This window comes from Desmodus rotundus, chromosome 7 (genome assembly GCF_022682495.2).
Source record: "Desmodus rotundus isolate HL8 chromosome 7, HLdesRot8A.1, whole genome shotgun sequence".
NCBI classification, from domain to species: Eukaryota; Metazoa; Chordata; class Mammalia; order Chiroptera; family Phyllostomidae; genus Desmodus; species Desmodus rotundus.
This window is the reverse complement of record NC_071393.1, coordinates 14,913,529-14,934,421: the sequence shown is the minus strand read 5'-3', so window position 1 is coordinate 14,934,421 and position 20,893 is coordinate 14,913,529. Positions and strand designations below refer to the sequence as shown.

At 44.9% G+C, this 20,893-nt stretch overlaps 1 protein-coding gene and 1 pseudogene across 2 annotated transcripts in view; one reads left to right on the top strand and one right to left on the bottom strand.

Annotated features, from left to right (window-relative positions):
* The window catches only part of MORC2 (MORC family CW-type zinc finger 2), a 41,822-nt gene that overhangs the window by 8,915 nt on the left and 12,014 nt on the right, over nt 1-20,893 (bottom strand). For both annotated transcript variants that reach the window (XM_053928118.2, XM_024566638.4), the window contains exons 4-19: nt 16,918-16,986; nt 16,295-16,385; nt 12,639-12,747; nt 9,028-9,187; nt 8,806-8,917; nt 8,176-8,301; nt 7,503-7,582; nt 6,727-6,809; nt 6,118-6,203; nt 4,867-5,007; nt 4,617-4,771; nt 4,369-4,497; nt 3,736-3,841; nt 3,293-3,425; nt 900-974; nt 431-814 (exon numbers count right to left, since the gene is read on the bottom strand). In XM_053928118.2, coding sequence (XP_053784093.1) covers nt 431-814; nt 900-974; nt 3,293-3,425; nt 3,736-3,841; nt 4,369-4,497; nt 4,617-4,771; nt 4,867-5,007; nt 6,118-6,203; nt 6,727-6,809; nt 7,503-7,582; nt 8,176-8,301; nt 8,806-8,917; nt 9,028-9,187; nt 12,639-12,747; nt 16,295-16,385; nt 16,918-16,986 — 2,039 coding nt within the window. The remainder of the gene's footprint in view (nt 1-430; nt 815-899; nt 975-3,292; nt 3,426-3,735; nt 3,842-4,368; nt 4,498-4,616; nt 4,772-4,866; nt 5,008-6,117; nt 6,204-6,726; nt 6,810-7,502; nt 7,583-8,175; nt 8,302-8,805; nt 8,918-9,027; nt 9,188-12,638; nt 12,748-16,294; nt 16,386-16,917; nt 16,987-20,893) is intronic.
* LOC112310420 (large ribosomal subunit protein eL33 pseudogene) lies at nt 1,771-2,265 on the top strand (annotated as a pseudogene).

Genomic DNA, 20,893 nt, shown 5'->3' with positions numbered 1-20,893 from the left:
TACTCAGTACACAGCAATCTCCTGGCCCCTGTGCCCCTGAGGACCTTTGCTCAAAGCTCTCACAGGGGAAGTCTCTTAGTTCACTCCATACTTGGCCGGCCTGCCTGCCCAGCCCACTGTGAGCTCCCTGAGACACATCAACCACTACTACAGCCCAGCAAGGTTGTCTGTCACCAGACCACCAACCTATGCCCACAGCATGAGAAGCCAGTGGAGGCAGTTCAAGTTTGTGGCAAACCGAAACTCAGAGGAGCAATGAAAAGCTCCGTGGATAAAGAGCCAAGCTGCTCTATGCCCCTGACCAACCAAGTCCCTTCAGCTATCTGGACTCCTCCCCGTCAGGCTCCCCCAGCACAAGTTGAACACTGCCCAACTCTACTCTTACCCCACTGAGGATGGGCTGGGGCCTGGAGGAGGAAAAGCATCTCACCAGGGGAGGTTTACTAGGTGGTGGCTCGGGCTTCTTGACCACTGGAGTCCTGATGACTCTGGGGGTAAGGACCTCCCGAGGGATCTTGGAGTTGGGCAGTACAGATGGTGACAGTGGCTGCACTGGAGGGGTGGGCCGAGGCAGAGTCTTGACTGCAGTGTTAGCAGGCTTTCGGGGTGCCTCGGGTGGCTGGAGAAGCCTAGATGTACAGGCCTCCTCCCGGGCTGCCAGGGCAGGAGGTTTTGGGGTGCTGCTGATGACAGAAGCCTTTTTGGGCTGGCTGGTTGGCCTCTGAACTTGCAGGGAAGGGGGTCTGCTCGGGGCATTCTTGATCACAGCAGGTAAAGGAGGTGACCGAGGGCGCTGAGGTCTACGTGCAGGTTCCTAAAAGAGGTCCAGAGAGAGTGAAAACACTGACGCTAGTACAAGACACCTGAGGAAAAGCCCCTCTCTTGCCCCTAGGCTTTACCTCAGTGGAAGGTCTGGTGGTTACTTCCAAAGGCAATTTCTTCAGGTCAGCTTGGGAGCGGATGGGTGTGGTTTTCTGCAGGGGAAACATGATGAGGTTGTTTGCCTATCCTGCTACATTCAGGCAAACTGTTTGGATCCCACTATCTAGGACAGTAGATAAATAAAAAGAAAACTTGGGCCACAGTCCTAATAATACAAGCCTCATATTCTCACTGAGAAGACAAAAAAATGCCCATACACTAAACCATTAGCAAGTTGCAGGATTCTTTATGATCAACCCAGCAATCGACAGACTGGACTAAATTCCTGTAAGAAGCCCAAAAAAGGTTGGAAAAGCCTGATGAACGAACGAGTCAGGGCACATGCCTGGGTTGCGGGCCAGGTCCCCAGTAGGGGGCGCACAGGAGGCAGCCACACACTGAAAGGACAGGTGGGATTCAGCAAACAGGGAGGCATGCACAAGACGTCTGACTTAGTGAGAGCATCTGCACAGACATAGAAGCCGGAAAGCAAAAAGCTTTTGTAATATATACAATAAAGGGTTGATACCACAAATACATCTAAAAAGAAAAAAAGAAAAAACCCTGCCCTGGCTGGTATGGCTCAGTGGATTGAGTGCCTGCGAATCAAGAATCACCAGTTCAATTCCCAGTCTAGGGCACATGCCTGGGTTGCTGGCCAGGTCCCCAGTAGAGGGCGCATGAGATACAGTCACACATTGATGTTTCTCTCTCTCTCCTTCCCTTCCCCTCTCTAAAAAATACATAAATAAAATCTTAAAAACAAAAAACAAAACAAAACAAAAAACCCTGACAAACCAAGGGGGAAAATCAAGAAATATAATAAGCAATTCTATAACAAATATAAAAAGACATGAAAAATTGTCCAATTTTAGAAATATGGAAGAAATTCAAATGATAAAATCAAATTCAAATGTTAATCAAATTTACAGAAACATTTAAAAATAGTGCTTTTTCACCATCTTGAAGCCTGTGGAGCCTGCCAGGTACAGGACTTCTACAACAACAAATATGTCTGGAATGCTGTGGTCCAAGGCCATTTTTGCTGGCTATAAACGGGGTCTCCAGAACCAGAGGGAGCACACAGCTCTTCTTAAAATTGAAGGTGTTTATGCTCGAGATGAAACTGAATTCTATCCAGCAAAAAGATGTGCTTATGTGTACAAAGCAAAAAACAACACAGTGACTTCTGGTGGTAAACCAAATAAAACCAGAACAATCTGGGGAAAGGTAACTCATGCTCGTGGAAACAGTGGCATAGTTTGTGCTAAATTCTGAAGCAACCTTCCTGCTAAGGCCATTGGACACAGAATCCATGTACTGCTGTACCCCTCCAGAACTTAAACTTATTGATAAATACATAACAACCCTGACTGTGTGGCTCGGTTGGGGGCCCTCTGGCAAAGTGAAGGATTCCGGGTTGGGGGACATGGTCAGGTTGCAGGTTCAGTCCCTGGTCAAGATGCAAAGGGGAGCCAACTAATGAATGTTTCTCTTACACATCTATGGTTCTCATCTTCTTTTTCTCCCTCCCTCCCCTCTCAAATAAGTAAATAAAGTCTATTTTAAAGAGTAAATTAAAAAAATAAAAAATAAAAACAAATGGATGGCCCTGGCTGGTGTAGCTCGGTAAATTGAGCATCAGCTTGCAAACTGAAAGGTCGCCGATTCCCTTCCCAGTCAGGGCACATGCCTGAGTTGCGGGCCAAGTCCCCAGTTGGGGGCATGTGAGAGGCAACCATTTGACGTTTCTCTCCCTCTCTTTCTCCCTCCCTTCCCCTCTCTCTAAAAATAAAATAAAATCTTTAAAAAAAAGTATAGCTGGTGAAAAACAAAAATTAATTGGAGGGTAATGTGTAAACAGTTTTTAAAAGCCATGGAATTTTACAAAACCTTTTTAGTCTTTCAAATTCACTTTTAGAAAATTATCCCAAAGAAAATAATTATGTACTAAAAGTGCGTATATAAAAAACTATATTTGTGTGTATATCATGATACATCATGCTCTCCATAGTTCTAATAAAATATATATGTATTTATGTGTAAGCGGGCAGTCATAAAAAGATGGAAGGATATGTAGTTAGTGGTGGTTACCTCCAAAGTAAGATATTCATATTCTGGAGTTTTTAAACATTCATAAATTAATTGGACCACTTTTTAATAACAAAACGTCTTTTTAAAAGAATAATCAGGCATACTTGAGAACCAGTGTGCATGGAGATCGGGGTTGGAGAGCTTTGGCAGTACTCATGGGTAACAGTTCAGAGTGAGACTGAGCGTGCAGAAAAAAGGGGACCACTGAGAGTCTCAATCCCCCCCTGGACAGAACACTGACACAGCCTGGCCCTGCCCACTGCCCATGACTGCGCACCTGCAGGGCTTCCAGCTTCTCCTGCTGTTGGCGAATTTTCTCTGTCAGCTGCTTCTGCTTCTCTTCCTGTGTCTTCAGGTCCTTCTTGAATGTCCCTAAAGGAACCTTCTGCTTCTGCTCAGAAGCCTCACACCTGTACAGAGAAGGTGCTAAAGGAGGCCGTGGCAAAACAGGGCTCCAGGCAGGGCAAGGTCCTTCCTCCTCAGCCAACCCATACTGTCTCTCACCAGAGCAACCACCTCAGAATTCCTAGTGCATGGAGTTATACTCACTGCAGGACACAAATATTCTTATTTCCAGGACACTTATTATGTGCAGCAAGACAGATGTAAAGATGTAAGCACTGACCTCAAGAAGCATAGTAAGTTATTTGCCCAAAGAGTGGAAAAAACATGGTGGGAGGATGGAGATACCCACAATCTCTGTGAGAAAAAAGTACTCACCGGTCCTGCTCAGGATCAGGATTCATGGAGCAAACCCAGGTGTCAGGATAATCTTTTTCCACAGAATTCAGCTGGAAGGGGAGCGTCCGCCACTTCAGACACAAATCTGCGACACAGAAATCACCCCCCAAAGTCAGCCACGCCAACCAACAATATCTATAGTCAGGCTCTCCTCCTAGATAGGTCCAAGGCAAAGATGCCCGTCTGACTTTCCATTCAAAAACCTTCACTCTGGCTCCAACTGTGCCTTTCTTACAGAACAGTAATACTTCTCAGGGAGTGATACCAGCAAGGATAGAAACTTGGTATCGTGGACTCTCAATGCCCCCAGCCGCTCTCCTTCCTCTAGTAGGATGCTGGCTCAGTCATCACTCACACTATAAACAATGTGGTACCAAACCCATTAAAGTCTGGCAGGTTAGATGACTTTTTGCCTCAATTAGGAGGGACCACTGAAACTCAGCACAGCCCTATGACTGAGTTCCCAGGGCCATCACCAAACACACTCATATGCTAGTGGGACTCTGAGTCCATGAATGAGAGTCCGGTCAGAAGGACAGCATGAGGACACAGAGAAAAGACGGTCATGGACTATGACGGGAAGGAGTCAGAAGGTTCAGACCACTGACTCACCACACTGGATGGTGATCGGGATTTCCATGGCTCTCCGGCGTTTGTAACGCAGATCACTGGATGGCGGCTGGTTCCAGTTGGCAGAGAGGTAGCCAAACTCATCCCAGAATTTGATGATTCCCCGCTGGGCTGGAAGGCAAACACACACACATCTTGTTAGGAGACAGCCTCTCCTTCTTCCTAATTTCACCCCTTCAGGCAGTAAGTGAGAGTACCATGAGGCTGGAGAGGAAGAGAAATGGGATTACCAATGGCAATGTCCTTCCAGTACTGCGCCAGGTGCTCCCCCATCGCCCTCAGTAGGTGCCGGTACTCCTTGGCATCAGCGAAGTCCTGCTTGTTGTGTGTAGGCTCCAGGACCAGGTAGGGCACATCAACAACTCCAACAACCCCACCACATGCCCTGCATGGAGAAAGACAACACAGCTGTCATTCCCCTGGCTGAAGGGCTCTCGCCATCTGCCTTGGGCTGGAAAGCTCTCCTGGGGCAGTACTCACATGCCCCCTTCCAGCTGTGGGCCCACTTTCTCATACATCTTGATCAGGCGGCTACAGTTGTAGATAAACATGCCATCCAGATCCCGGTGTTCGATGTTGACGCCAAAAACAAAATTTAGTTCCTTAGGTTCTTTAAGCGCTCTGGGAAGGCAAAAGAAATTCTAGTAGGTCAACCAATGAACACACAAATACCATGGCGTTTAAAATGTGTTAAGCTTAAACTTCAAACATGTTTAGCAAAAACTTTTGTATTTTCATTCAATGTGTAAACTGTTAGACTTGATAGGAATAAACACATAATTAAGAGTATATGACTTTGGCCTTTGGTAACAGAGTTGTATTTAGTTATGAAGGGGATACTATGCCACTGCTACAAATCTGTGTTACACAGTGAATAAACACAAGGTTTTCTGCATACCTACTCCACTAATGTGACAGTAACTAATTTTGAAAAGGCAAAAATTTACAACAATGAACATGTATGTGACAGAAGAGACCATCGTGTGACAAATGTCAGCAAAATCAAGGAAACTGAAAAACAGATGCAAAAGACGACTGACTACAACAGAAGAAACCTGAAACCTATGCCTGTGACAAGGAGACCACAAACCAGCCAGGAATTCAAGGCCCAGAGCCAAGAGAGGCTCCACACATAGAGGCAGGACAGGGAGATACTTCAATGAGCCAGGACAAACACTCATTCTAGATGAGAAAGGTGCAAAACTCAAGCTATAGCATTATCCCACAACTGTAACCAGAAATAACAATATTAAGAGTAGATATCACCAGGCAGTAGAAATATAGCTAAGTTTTAAAAACTTTTTAATGTTCCACATTTTACAAGCTTTACACAATGAGCATTTTAGATAGTCTTTAAAAGGAAAGAAAAAGAGGAAAGGCAAGGAGGGAATGGGAGGGAGATAAAAGAAGAGAGAGAGAGAGAGAGAGAAGGGAGGAAAGATACACAGACAAATAGACAGGTACCAGTGAGAAAGGTTTGGTGTTCAACTCCAGGCATGGGCACTGCCTTGCCTTTTCCTAGCTCAAGAAGGAACCGAGCTAGGAAAAAACTATTCTACAATAGACATTTGGCCAGCATTTGGGATTACAACATAAATGGCTTTCTCAAAGCAATCTCTGTGACAGAGTGGCAAACTTACAGGGTGAGGGGGAATTCCTCAAGCTCTCTGTCAAAAATCAGTACAAAAGCTCCATAACCTTAAAAGGTCAAAGGCCAGCCCTGGCACTCACCGCTGCTTAGCATCCTTGATCCGCTTCTTGACATCAGCTTCTCTACGCAGGGTAATGGCTGTGTTCTGGACTTGCCTCAACATTACCTGGAAACAAACGTCAGCACCCAGTGAGGGTAGCAGGTGCTCTGGGCCATAGCAGGTAACATCTAAAACTTTCTTACTTTAAATCACTTGGAAGCAGAATGACAGCTAGATATGTACTAGTTTGCTACAGAAAATGGGACACACTCAAAAGCCATGTTTCACTTGGCCAGGCCTACTGAAACAATAGTCTACAGAGGCGTGTGTCGGACTGGGAGGGTCAGAGAACTGCTCTGACTCTTACCACTGTGTAACCTGGGGCAAGTGATGCTTTTCACTTCAATTTCTCTTTCTATAAACTGAGGATACTAACAGTGTTCATACCTTACATGGTTATTTGGGATGTTGAAATGATCAGCCAAGACTATGCTATACAGTGTGTTCAACAGTGATCAGGGAAACATCAAAACATCCCAGCTTTAGGGCAAAGGCTTCATTGACTGTCTTGGGGCTGAGCCAGGCCAGCTCTGGGATCCTACTGCCAGAAATGCTGGGGAAGAGCTGTACAGGTCTGGAGTCTCCTTACCCTGGAGTCTCGTGTGAGGTCTCCACCTAAGCGTAGTTCCAAAGTCCGAGCTTTGGTCTCCGCCTCCCGGGCTTTCTCTTCAGCTGAAACCCAGAAGAAACCATGATAAGAATTCAAAGGTTCAGAAGTCTCAGCAATCCCTCTTGGATCCCACAGTGCAGTCCCTACTGGACAAGGGGAATGGTGTGTGTGTGTGTGTGTGTATACACACTGTCAAGGTACAGATGAGCTGGTGAGCAACCTCCCTGCTTAGACTGCAGTCAGTTCAAAAAGGAAAATCAAGGAGGGCACAAGGAAACTGGCACTATTATACCTGAGACCCGCTTTTCAAACTTCACAAATGAATAAGAACAGGTCAAAAACTGCCAAAGGCAACCCAAGTTAAACCCTCAGCAAGAGCTGGAAGGTATCAAAATCCTCAGCCAATCACTCTCCATTGAGGAACCAAGAAGCCGTTATCATGACAGACCTTGAGATTTTTGCCCTGGAGTCATAAAAACCAGTTTAACAAATAAATAGGCCAGAGGACAGTGTGGGACTCTTCACTCTGGGCCAGCCCAGCAGTTGACATTGTTTTAGATTAAGTTCCTACAAATGGCTGAAGAAGAGAAAAGAGATTGGGGAGAAAAACTGCTAAGATTGGCCAGAGCGGGGAGGGGTGCACGAGGAACTGCCCCAGGGTATTGGATGGAGCTTTTTCCTGGATCTTGTTTTGGCCAGGACCTATGTACCCAGGCGACCCCCACCTAACCCCTCCTACATAGGGGCAACATTACCAATCCGTGCTACGTGCTCAGCTTTCTTCACCTCCTGCTCTGCCCGAGTCTTGAAACGGCTTGATGTGTACTTGTACATCCTGAACAGGGGAAAAAGCAACCTAAGGTCCCAAACAGTAGGGGGCAGGGCGACAACCCAAGCAGTTCAGGAAGCGCCCTGACTTCCTGCCTCCTCCCTAGTTGCACTGTCCTGGCCCCTCCTGGTGAGTCAGAGCCAAGCTTATTTCAGCAAAAAGACTCAACTCATTCTACTTGCCCCTTGCCTCCTGATAGTTTGATAAGCAACCTAACTACTCACAAAGTGCCATTAATCCCACAGGATAAACAAACCTCAGTAATTAGCCAGGGCCTTTGCTTTGCTGTGGAATGTCTAAAAGCCCTGAAGCCAAAAGGCTCAGACAGCTAACTGTGCCAGACAGGGCACCCTCCACCTCACAGAGGGCACTCACACTCAGTGAGCTTCATTCACCAGCCAATCTCTATAGCCCATTGGCCACCTCTGTCAGAAGTTCCTCAAGAGCCAGAAGTTCCTCACAGTAAATCATAGATAGCTTAAAGGCCCTAACACAGTCAACACTGTTACAGCCTCTCGTCTAGCATCACTCCAACAATGCCCTAGAGAAGTGTGGCCAGGCCCAAGAGAAACAGCAGGGCAAGGTGGGCAGGTCCCTACCTGGGCTTATACAGGCAGCAAGCGAGCCTCTTGGTCTGCACCTTGTGCCCATGAATGAAGATTCTCATCCGGGGATCGATATAGAGAACAGCAGCGTAGGCGCGGAATGAGCGACGCTCAGGCTTCCTGGAGATGGCAAGAACAAAGGAGTGCTGTCACCCGCCCCACAACCAGCCTCACCAAGATTACAGTAGGACAGCCTTTCTGCAGGTCCTCCACCTTTCCACCTCGCATCTCCACTTCTCCTGCCACACTAGAAGTGTACTCCCACAGTGATGGCATCACATCCTGCCCTCTCTCATGTCCCCAGCACAGATCCCCCACAAGACACCTGACCCAGCCCCTGGTAACTCCTCTCCCCAATCTAGGGCCTCAATTTCTTCTTCTGTCAAGTCAAGGAGTTGGAGCAAGGAATCATTCATCTTTTCTTTTGGCTTAGCTGAGGATCTGCTGTCCTGCTCATCCCTCTGCCTTGAGCCAAGATGTGGAGTTCTCAGCTCCATGAACTCTAATACTGGAAACCCAGGGAATGAGCTCTCCCCTCTCTCCTTAAGTCACCTTCTGAGCTTCTCCCAACTGAGAGAATGGGTACCAGTTCCAGGGCTTCTCTCCCTTCCCAGCCACACTCACGTGCCCTCTGGGGAAGTCTCTGCCATCTGGATATCTCTTGGATTTGAGATTATGTCTAGCTCTGGCTCTCCATTATCCATGAGTTTGAGATTAAAGATGATCACCAGTGTTCCTAGAGAACAGAAATCCTTTCTTTGTGCCAGGTGCCCCCAGCCCCTTCCCACACCACCTGTGGCTCTAGAGCTCCAGATTCTAGGCAATGCAGGCTCAAAGCCTACTTACCACTGTCTCCAGGAATCTTCATGAACTGAGTCATCACTTCCTCCTCATTGCGGAAGGGAGAATACTTGTAGATGAGCTCTGTCTCAATAGAGAACTTTTCCATGTTGTCTGTGACAGGCTCCCGGGTCTGAGCATTCCAGGTGGGCAATGGGACTATCACCTTTGGAGTAAGCACAGGCAGACACTTCCCCTAAAAAGTGCACTCATCCTATCCCTCCCCACAGTGGCTCCACGCTAACCAGGATGTGAGGCTCACACTCCACAGCCCTTTACCAAAGGCTCTGTGGCTTCTGCCCCTTCCCAAGAGTCAGCCTCATCACTGAGTCCTCTGGGGTATGCTGGGTTATGCCCTGGGGGCCTCTGCAAAGGGAGCTCCCCACTTGGAATGTCCTTGGCCATTTTCTTCATTTGTTAATAATTTTACTCTTTCCACTAAGGAAAATATATTTGCAATTATCTAATGAAGCTGAAAATACACATAAACATAACTTACAACTTAGTAATTCCATTCCCAGGTATACATCCTGAGACAAACTTTTGTATATACAGGGTCCAGCAGAAGTATCGCCTGCTTGATTGTGGTTGGTAGGGTAATAATATGGGTGTAGTAATTGACAGTTCTAATTTGAACATCTTACCTAAAATGTCATATGGAGTGCTTATGTGTGATATTATTATGATACAGAATTACATGCTTATGATTTTGTAACTAAAAAAAGGTGTTATTTGCACCGGACCCTGTATGTACCAGTAAACATGTAAGAACAGCAAAATATCCACTAAAAGGAAAAAATTAAACTGTAACATATTCATACAATGGAATATTGTACAGTAATGCAAATGAACTAATAGCTACTAGCATCAATACAGATGAATCTCACAATGGTACAAGCAAATTTTTTAAAAACCTACGATGAATCCATTTATATAAAATTCATAAATATGCAAAACTAAACTATTCAAGAATGCATACATAAGTGACTAAACTATAAAGAAAAACAAGAAGATAACCATCACAAAGTCGCCTGAGGGCAGTTCCTTCAGGGGGGCAATAAGCAATCTGATTGGTGAAGGACACACTGAGGACTTCTGGCATTAATCCATGACGGTGGCCACATGGGCACTAGCTAAACTGTACATACATTTTAATATACTCTTACACGTAGAATTAAATCTTACGTCTAAGTCATGTTTTTAAAACTCCTACCCTTGTCAATTATGCTTCAATAAAGCTGGAAAAAATCCTATTCTTTCATTAAAAACCCTACCTCCAATGCCACTTCCCCAGAGGCCTCAGTGTCCTTCTCCCCATCCCCGGACAGCTTTCTTAGGGAGCCCTGCAGATGGCTGCCTGCTGGGATTCCCTCAGAAGTTCACATCAGATGGCCCAACGTGAGGGGAAAAAACCTCCCTATTTTGACAAGTGCCATGGTGATAAACTGTTAAGAGATCTGAGAGATTTTGCTGATTTCTAAGAAACTTCATGCCTATAGTATCCAACCCTGGAACTGGTTTGGATGCATTCCTAGCCAGCCAAAAATGATCTTATTTTGAAATCTTGGCTGAGTTCGCACTACAGTACAATCCAAAACAGTGACCTTCTAGCACCAAGTAAGGAAAAAATTCCAACCTAGCTTTTCACCAGGGAATTGAATTCCATTTGTGTTCTGTGAATTTGCACCTCCCTTTTTCACAGCAGTCCCAGGTGACAATGGCATTATGCAAACTGTGGCATTCATTCAGTCCCACTGGCACTCACTCCTGTTACCAAAACACTTCTCCTTTAGTTTCAATGTACCCACTGTCCTGGTTTTCCTCCTATTATTCTAGCCACTCCTGTCTCCTCTGGCACCTTCTCCTCTCCCCAACCTTTAAATCTGCTTGAGATCCTTGGTCCTCTTCTCACTCTACACGCTCCTTTAGTTGAGCTCACCTGATACCATGAATCCTGGAGCCAGGCTCCCTCAAGATCCAACTTAATTTTGAATGCCCTGGACAAAACACTCTTCCCCTTCAATTGTCCCTCTTCCATTCCTCCCCAGCTCCAGCCAGCCAGCCCACCATGCCCAACGGCCACACTAAAACCTGAGTCATCAGTGACCCCTTCTTCCCCTTTCCTCTTCTACTGACCAAATATCAAACCTGTGGGTCCCACATGCTAAAAAGATGAAGAGGACTCCTAGTTTCTCTCACCTCCCTGCTGGAGTCCCTTCAGGCTAAACACAGGGCTTTTCAACTAGTCTGTTCTAACATACCAATCTCTCCAGTCCAATCACTACACAATAACCACACTCATCTTTTAAAAAGAGAACCTGATACCACCACACCCTTGTTTAAATTCTCTGTAACAGTTGCGTTTAATAAAGTCAAGCCTAACCTGGCCTTCCCTGCTCCTTAGAGGCCACCATCTTTCTTCAAGTGGCCTCTCTGCCAAGTCCCTTCCCACAACCCGAACAGCCTATTTATAGTTACTTAAACACCCTCCTCCTGCCACCCTCAGTCTATAAGGAAACATTCCTGAAAAACCCAGCCTAGGCTAAATTCTCCCACCCCACCTTTTCCCAGGAGCCTGCTCTTCCCAACTGCAGCACTTTCCTCATTCTGAATGAACTAACACTCACCAAAAAGACAAACTTAACTCACTGGCTTGCTAAGTGAAGATGGTAGAAGAAGATAACCTTTTATTCCCAACATGAACTAATTTGCTATGATTTAGGCTCATATCTGAACAGGACTAGTACAAATTTAATCATTAGTAACTGAAAGAAGTAAGTAAGATTGAAAACTTTAAATGAATTCACCACTCTGCTGACATGACAGCCATGGAATTCTCTCTGCAGACCCTCTCAGCCCCTTCTCTCAAGCTCTAGCCTCCATTTCTCACATATGAAAGGAGGTAAGAGTCTAGTCTGAGACTGGACAGACCAAGGCCTTCTGGGATCCACTCCCATCCTCCATGAGGGGGCAAAGGCCTCACCAGACCAGCTTTGCAGATATCTGGAATCAGAACACTGTAGATGCATGAGGCCTTCCTTCCAGCATAACAATAATCACCCGGGGCTCAGTGTCAGCTGCCATTTAGCAAAAATCTTTCACTGATCTTTTCCATATGGATATGCTCACCAGTTTTACTACCTACCCAGTCCCCGTGGGTATCTGACTTGTAGCTTCTGACATAGATAGAAAATGCACTCACAGCGCATTCCACAAAATCACCATCATATGGGAAAGACAGTGTTATTCCTGTTATTACTGCCAGCTGTGGTTTCCACTCATAGACACGGAAGCCCCAAATACCCCCCTTGAAAAAAACAATTCTCAAATTATGACACCGCAAGAGATTGAATTCAAGCTATAGATCTAGGGAAGCTGTAAATCCAAATCTTGGTTCCTGCCACTTGACTGCCTGAAGCTTTGAGATTTTACTTCACATTAAGATATCTGCCTTAACCCCTCAACCCATTCATCCAACCAGCTAACCCACCTAACAGGGGTGTGGCTGCAATCTTGCAACCCCAATGAGCCCAGGATTGCAAATGACCTATGAAAAACAGCCTGGGCAGACCCAGGAAATATGGCACTGCAACTCCAACCACCAGGATAAGACCTACTTCATCAATGCCTTCCTCCTCATGAAAGGTACGAGACAGGAAGAGGCAGGTCATGGTGTCTTCCTTCTTGGTGAAAAGGATAAAATCCTTCCCAATGCGCATTGAACCTCTGAAAAGAAGCAGAAGTGGGTTATTCTCCAAGTGATTCAAAAGCTCATCTGAAAGTCTACCCTCTGGACATGACTGAAGTGCCTCTGGAGGGCTTAAAGGCCTCCCTAAGGTCTCAGGACCCTGAACTAATTAAGTTCCACAGCCCTCATCCCCACTCCTCCCATCTGACAATCTTCCTCTGCCCTTCCCCTGGACTTAGTCTTTTGTCCAGACCTTCTTGACCACAATTACTCACCACGCAGGGATCTCTTAACATGCTTCTAGGGCACATTCACTGCCAATCATCAGCCCCACCTTCTGGCTGTTGCCACAATGATAACAAGTAACCCTGCTGCCCATGCTCCAGGTTTATCCCAGCCACACAAGGGCTGCTATATAAACCCTCTGACTGTGCCGCCATCAAATTTTTCACTCCAGTAACTGACGCCTTTAATACATCATCTTCCATGCTAACTACAACCAGTTCCCATCCTGTCCTTCCTTCATTGACATAACTCCCTCCCACCCACTCATCAAATGGCAGCACCGTCAAGGAAACAGCCCACTATCTATGCTCACAAGTCCTCAAAAAAAAACAAAACCAAAACAAACACACAAAAAAAAACAGTACAATCTCAGGCCTCAGCCAAAATGGGGGCTAACTGTATAAAATATAATTCTTCATCAGTTTTCAAAGAGGCGTATAACTGGCTCAGGTCCTATAACTACAGCTATCTTCTGTCTCATTATTGTTTTGCCACCTCATGCTCATTATGACACAGGCAGGTCCCTGCTTTTGGATGCAACTGGTTCCTAGGAAATGTGCCTAGAGGCTCACTTCCACAAGGCAAAAGTCTGAATGGAATCAACTGCTTCCTTCCTCTGTCTGGTTCATCCAAGGAACAGGCCAGGACAGGCCTTTGCAGACAACATGGAACAGTTGCCTGGCAGAAGCATGAGCGCCAGTGGGAGGACTACCCACTGAACAATGGAGCTGTTTAGCTCCTTCCTTCTGAGCAGCATGTGGGGCTTTATGGCTATTATCTCATTAGTCCTCATAATACCCCTAGGGAGGTGATGGCAATAAGAAGCCTTATTATTCTCATCTATGTACAAGTATACACCAGACGGGTATGCCAAATACACAAATGAATGCCATGTCCCATTTTCCCGAATGCTCAGGAAAACTCCCAGGACACTATCCAGAGACACCCCGGGGGCTGCCAAGTTCTATTTCTCCTCTTCTAGTTACCAAAGTTCTGGCGATGCTCCTGCCCCTGACAATTTCACAGTCCTCCTTCCCTAAAGCTTTTGGGTGGCAACATAAGGCACATTATCTTGTCTTCTGCAAAGCTTATTCTTGACTAAATTTGGCAAAAACTCTCAATTTGTGCCTCTTTCTTCCCATTGTCTTTGAACATGCCCTTGGAGGCTGAATAGCAACAGGCCTGAAATGCCACCTTTCTGCTGGCTTCCCTGCTTCTCAGCCCTATTCTCACCACAAATCACTTCCTCCTAAAACTCTCTTTGAACTTCTGAATTGGTTTCAAAATGAATTCACTCTGAACACCAGATGGACCCATCTCAATGAGTCCTTTACAAAGTTGTTCTGCTAAAAACATGGTAATGACAATACCTTCAACTTCTGTACACTTTCGTTCCCAGTTTTCTAAGGTCTTTCAGTCACATTTTATTTGCCCCTAAAACTTACTCTGTAAGAGAATGCCAGAGATGAGAATCCTATTTACTAGATTAGAAAATAGATATTCAGGGAGATCAAATGGTTTACCCGAGGCTAGAGAACTGATAAGACAGATAAGAGAAAGCTGGCCTACAATCAAGGCAGTGTTTCTTACATCATAATGACTCTGGAGGACCTTAGTTGTTGAAGACTTAAATGGCCCACACCAGAATCACCTACGGAACCTATGAAAAACACAGATTCCTAGGCCCTGCCCAAGACCCAGTGATTTAGGACAGGAATCTGACATGGAAAGATCAAAAAAAGAGAAATTAAAAAAGAGGTAGGCATACAACTGTAATTGAATAACAATAAAAATTAAAAAAAAAAAAGAGAGGCTAGTTCTGGCTGGTATGGCTCAGTGGACTGAGTGCCAGCTTGTGAACTGAAAGGTCACTGGTTTGATTCCCAGTCAGGGCACATGCGTGGGTTGTGGGCCAGGTCCCCAGTTGGGGACATGTGAGAGGCACCCTATTAATGTATCTCCTCCATATTTCTCTCCTTCTCTCACTCCCTTCCCCTCTCTCTAAAAGTAAATAAATAAAATCTTTAAAAAAAAAAAAAAAAAAAAAAAAGAGGCTAAAACCTGGCTAGGGTCTCACAGCAATGGTAGCATTTAATCCTTAACCTACTCGGTATGTATCGTAATTTCAATTTATAGAAGAGGAAGCTGAGGCTCAAAGAAGTAATTAAGGGGCTGAGGTGAGATCTGAACTTTAGTTTCTCTGACATAAAAGAGACAGACAGCTCTGACTTTGTCTTCAGAAAGACCTGGTTCATATCTCTGCTCTACACTTGGACATTTTTATATTTTGGGGCAAATCGCTTCACCCCTATAAACCTCAGTTTCCTCATCGGAAAATGAGAATAAAAATACTTACACCTCATAGGACCACAGTGAAGATTAAACAAAATCATTCAAGTAAAGTTTTTAGCATAGTTCCTGGCACATGGTAAGTGCCTATTATTGACAGACAAATCGAAAAGCCCAGGAACAGGTCCCTGATGTCTTTGGAAGCACTTTCTTTCAAAGCAGGCTGCATGTGAGGGATAACTAATGCTGTTGACCACCACACTCTAACAAACAAAATAACACGTTTCCACAGCAAAACTGGAAACGTGACCTAGAATTCCATTTGTGCAAACTCCAATTCCACTAAATCCTATTCCATTCAAAGGTATGTACAGCTGGAAGTGAGCATTTCAGAAATAGAAACCTTTCTCTTGGGGCTTCACTCAAAACCAGAACAACACATTCCAAACACAAAACAAGTGGGAACCAAGGGCTGAGAAAGAAGTCCCAAGGATCTGAAGACATTAGGTAGGTCCCTGCTACAGGACCTAGCAGGGTATGAGAGCGGAAACCATGTCCTCCAGGAGGGAGAGTTTGGGTCTCTCCGACTCACCCTGGACCCCAGTGCCTAGCACACAGTGTGATACGTGGCAGATGTTCAGGGCACACTGCTGCACCATGAGGCGACCTCTTCACTATCAGATACGTACCAACCCCACAAAACTATCACTCAATACCTCAACCACAGGGTAAAATAACCATTTTCAAAAGGAGGAGAGGTGCCGTACCAGAACACAGTGCCAAGAGAAACGCTTCTCCCACCCCAACTGGTTTGGGACATTCATACTTTTCAATCTGTGAAGTACACTAGGCTGAACACCAGTAAGTCCCCAACTACTCCTTTTTAACTTGCCTTCTGCTCCAGAGTTACAGTGATAGAAACAAGGAGGAGGAAAGTTTTCATGGGACAGAAACAGGGGAGTATCACTTGATTCTGTTTGGAGTCCTGCGACAGGGTTCTAGTATACTTACGATTTTAACCCATTCCCGTACTGCCCAATCTGGGTGGACTCAGGCGTTCGTTTGGCTGACTTCCCAAACTGGATCACACTGGCAGCATCGCCTGAAGTGACAGGCATAGGAATGTGTGAAAAGTTTGCATTTCTTTCTCAGGCTCCTCAAAAATTGAAGGTCTGAGCCTTGCTAACCAAAGCAGGGCTGTGTGTCTAGTGAAAACCTCTGTCCCCAAGGAAATTCCGACCATGAGGCAACTGGACATAACCCCTGACTAGCCTGTCAGTTTAAGTTCAGCCATGACTATGACCATGTTCTGTTACCCAAACACGGCAATAAGGCTTGAGGCCAGGAGAGGGGGTCCTATAGTTTTGGCTGGAGGATGTTGTACAAGCTGGTACATATAATGTCAAGAGACAGGCAATCTGACTGATTCACGCTACCATTCAGATGCTATCTCCCATGCTAAGACAAGACCCGGCAAATCCATTACTGGAATTAAGCCTGAGATGTTGCAACAGACTCTTCTCTCTGTGGGTGGATCTTCAAGTCACAAAAGTGAGGCAACAAAAAAAGAACTTAATACAGTTAAGTAGTTTATAAAAATGTTTACATCCTCCCCAAAATAAGCAATCACTTACTTGAATCCATTCCTGCTCCATCATCCAAAAAACAAAGCATAAATCCTCCTCGAAGATCCTCTCGCCTTTCTGTAAAAGACAAGGCTGCCATTACTGGGTGGTTACCCTCCAGGGAGCAGCAACATGGGTATGATCAGAAGGTGGATCAATGTGAAGGTTAGTCCACAAAGGTGAGGTCAAACCTAGCTTCTCCTTGTAACAGACCTAACTAGTGTGAGTTAAACATCAGGGCCCTTAGAGATGCTGCTCCAATCATTTCTAGTTCACGACAAAGCTTGAGGGACTGTACAGGGAGGACAAGGAATATCTGGTCCAGCACCTAGGACCACTGAATAGACATGTATTTCACACACACCTCAATCATCCCTCTGTCTCCACCTTGATTACGTCCACCTCTACTTTCTACTGTGAATCCCAAGACACTAAAGTACTCCCACTACTGCATGCTCTACCTGCTCAAATCCAACAGGGCATCTCCTTTCTGGGTTAAGTTCAGACAAAGTGATCAAGCCAGACATGCTATATGCGTAGTGGTGGGAGGCAGCTGCTATCTATAATATAAATTAAGTCTCTATGTGACTATCCCTCTCAGACTGCAGTTTCTGGGCTATCTGTAGTCATTATTGAATCTCCAGATAGCTATGGGTCCTTGAAATGGCTCTTCTACTCAGGATTAAGATGGCACAGGGAGGTATAGTGAAAGTTGCCTGGTTCCCACCTGGATAAACTTGACTGCAATAAGGAATAATCCTTTGAGGGTAAGTTACAGAGTAGCTTGGCAGAGTAGCCATGGCAGAGCTTCTCTGCCTACAGGAAGGAGCACAACAGACTCTGACTGCCATTCCAGTGAGTAGAAGACACTCTTCTTTTAGCAGCTGTCTTTTGCAGTGGCAAGTGGTTGGTTAGTCAGAGTAGTCTGGGTCACGTCATGAACACTGGAGAAGATTCCCATATAGGGCAAGGCCCATACTACAGTTTCAGAGGTGCCTTATGACCCAAGGATGAGGACTAGGTAGGCAAGAGAGAAAGCAGGGGCCTTGGAATCAGAAGAGCACTTCTATTAAAAGGGAGGTCTATGTACGGTACTACAGGACTGCTCTGAAGCCTAGTTCCTAACTGAAGAATTTCTGTCTCACCCGAGCTGCAGTTCACCAACTTTAACTACTATTTAAGCTGAGGAATCTGTTTAAAATGCTCTATGTCCTCCCCTCATGCTAAAGACTCAAGTGAGTCATGACCGCCTTCTGTTAACTGGACTAGTTAATGTAATTTAAAATACTATTTCAGAAGTACTACAAACCACAGATTTTCGAATATCACTCAGTGTTCAGGAAGCTAAACCTTGCTGAAACATTAATAATAAGTGCATCTTGAAAATTAAAGAACAAGAATCTTCCTGGAAGTATTATTGGTAGATAAGAAAATTTCTCCTTATGGCAGTGCCTCTTATAAGTCTAGAGAATCCTAATGAGATCTAGCAAACAGGACCAAGTACAAGAAAGAAGTGCATAAAGGTTTCAAAGTTCATTCCAGAGGGAGTAAAGTGTCATCTGGAGACTCAAACTAAGTCAGGTACAGATTATGTTAAAAATGTTCTAAATCTAGCCAAGAGCCAGTATGCTATACACTTCAGCCATAAACTGTCCGTGAAGACACTGCTTTGGGACCTAGAAATTGGTTTGAACCAAGTGCATTAGAAAAGTCCCCAAGGATCACTGGTGGCATTTCTTGAACACTATGTAGGAAGTTATTTTTAGGCCCTTTTGTTTTTTATACCAGGACTTGCAGGCATCACTAAACAATGGGTCTGAGATTCCTTTCTTGTTCAAGGACTTCACTTCAAGATTTTTCATTTGGTTTATGAAGTTAAGAAACCCACCTATGGGGGATCCTCCCAGCCACATGGTGACCTAGAGCCCATAAGCAGCTGGTAGTGTCCAGATCCATGGTCATGTGCTATAACACTTCAGGGCCAAAGAAACTAGCCAACACAGCAATGACTTCTTCAACTTTATAAACAGGCAGTGTGGCATCTTTACCTAGCTACAATGCTTATCCCCATCACCTGTTTATTTGACGAATATTTACTGAGCACTTCCTTTGTGCCTGACTCTGTGGTGAAGATAATAGTAGTGAACAATGCAGATGTCAGCACTGCCTTCGTGGAGCTTCCAGTCTAACGGATGCTACTCTCTGTAGCAAATCAGGTAAACAGGAAGATTTAAGCAGAAGGAGTCTAAGAAGAATATCAGAACAAAATGTAGTGTGCTCTCACTGAAAGCTTGTTAAAGATTCTGGGGTCTACCCTAGACAGTCTGATTGTGTGGGTCTGGGGTGGCACCTGAGAGTCTGCATTTCTAACATGCTCCCACATCATCCCAATACTGTCCATCAGTGGACCACTCTGAGAATCACTGAGCTAGAGCAAGAAATACAAGGTTTCCTGCTCAAAATTATCTCCCCAGACATTCCACAAGTTAGAGATACATTCCTAACACCTGATATTTACATTAATCAGTCAACTGAGTGATATCTGAAGCCTCCAAGGAAAAAATTTTGATTAAGGGGGAAGAGGGGTCCTGGACAGGGGGTCTAAGTAGCTGGGGGTTGTATGCTCCCCCTCTCATCATACAGAGCCAAACTGTCTTCTTTGAGTTGTGCTTCAAATCCTGGTGGCAGCTATGTAAGATTACCAGAGCCAGTTTGGAAGGCTATACATCTAAGATTCCCCCAACATGGCCAAGTCTGGCTTCTCCAAATTAGCCTCACATCTCTCCACCAACTCCACTGAAAAGACAGCAAAAAGAAAGAAATGAAAGGATGTAAAATGCGGCTATAAGTCAAAAGCCAGAAAAGACAAAATACTGTTTTCCTCAGCAGAGGTTGTAATGAAATGACTTCCAAGTTATTCACTGTACTTTGCAATCTATTTAAATAGTATTCGTTTCAGTTATATTTGCTCCGACTAATTTTCCATTTTCTAACCACTGACCCGACCTCACAGAAGAGATCTTTCTTGAGGGGTGGCACTCCCTAACCAACGAGTCAGGAAGTAAAAACACAGTCTACTGCTACAGGCACCTTATAGTCTGGCCCCATCTAATAGGAATGCTTTGGGTGAGTGAACACCTCTACACTTCGACACTCTGGTTCCTTTCTCACCCTTCTTAGGTTTATCTTTTTAATTATTACTTTTCGAAAAAAACCCTCACCCGAGGACATGCTTATTGATTTTAGAGAGGGGAAGGGAGGGAGAGAGAGGAGGAGAGAAATGTCAATCAGTTGTCTCTTGTACTTATCCAACAAGGGGCCGGAGACTGAACCCACAACCTAGGCTTGTGCCCAGACTAAGAATCAAACCCACAAGCTTTTGGTTTATGGGACAACACTCCAACCAACCGAGCCACACCCACCAGGGCACCCTTCTTAGGTTTAGATACAATCTTCTAACATACGACTTTATGATGAATTGAAACTACATATTATATTTGAGGAAATTGCCAAGTTCAGGATCAATCTAGTTTCAAAATGGGAGATAGGAAAATACTGCCCCCCCCCCCAAAGTTTATACTGTTAGGCATGCCTTGGAGATACTGTAGGTTCAGTACCAGACCATCGCAATAAAGCAAGTCACAATCTTCTTGCTAGTGGAGGATCTTGCCTTCAACTTGTAAAAAGTGCGACATCGGTGAGTCACAATAAAGTGAGGCACAAGAAAGCAAGATGTACCTGTATTAGATATTACTAATTATATTATTTTACTTGTAAAATGAGGTTGCTTTTATTCCTCCCATAGAAAAGTATAAAGTTAAGGACACTTCAGCCAAGACTCCCAATCTTAAGAGTAAATCATGTCTTTTTCCAAAATGCTATAGTGCTTGGCAGTTTCTACCATACCATTTAAACCTTAACTGCCTTATTGTTATCTAATCCTTTGTAGAGTGCTGTCTGTCCAATCTCATTCTCTCTGGACTCC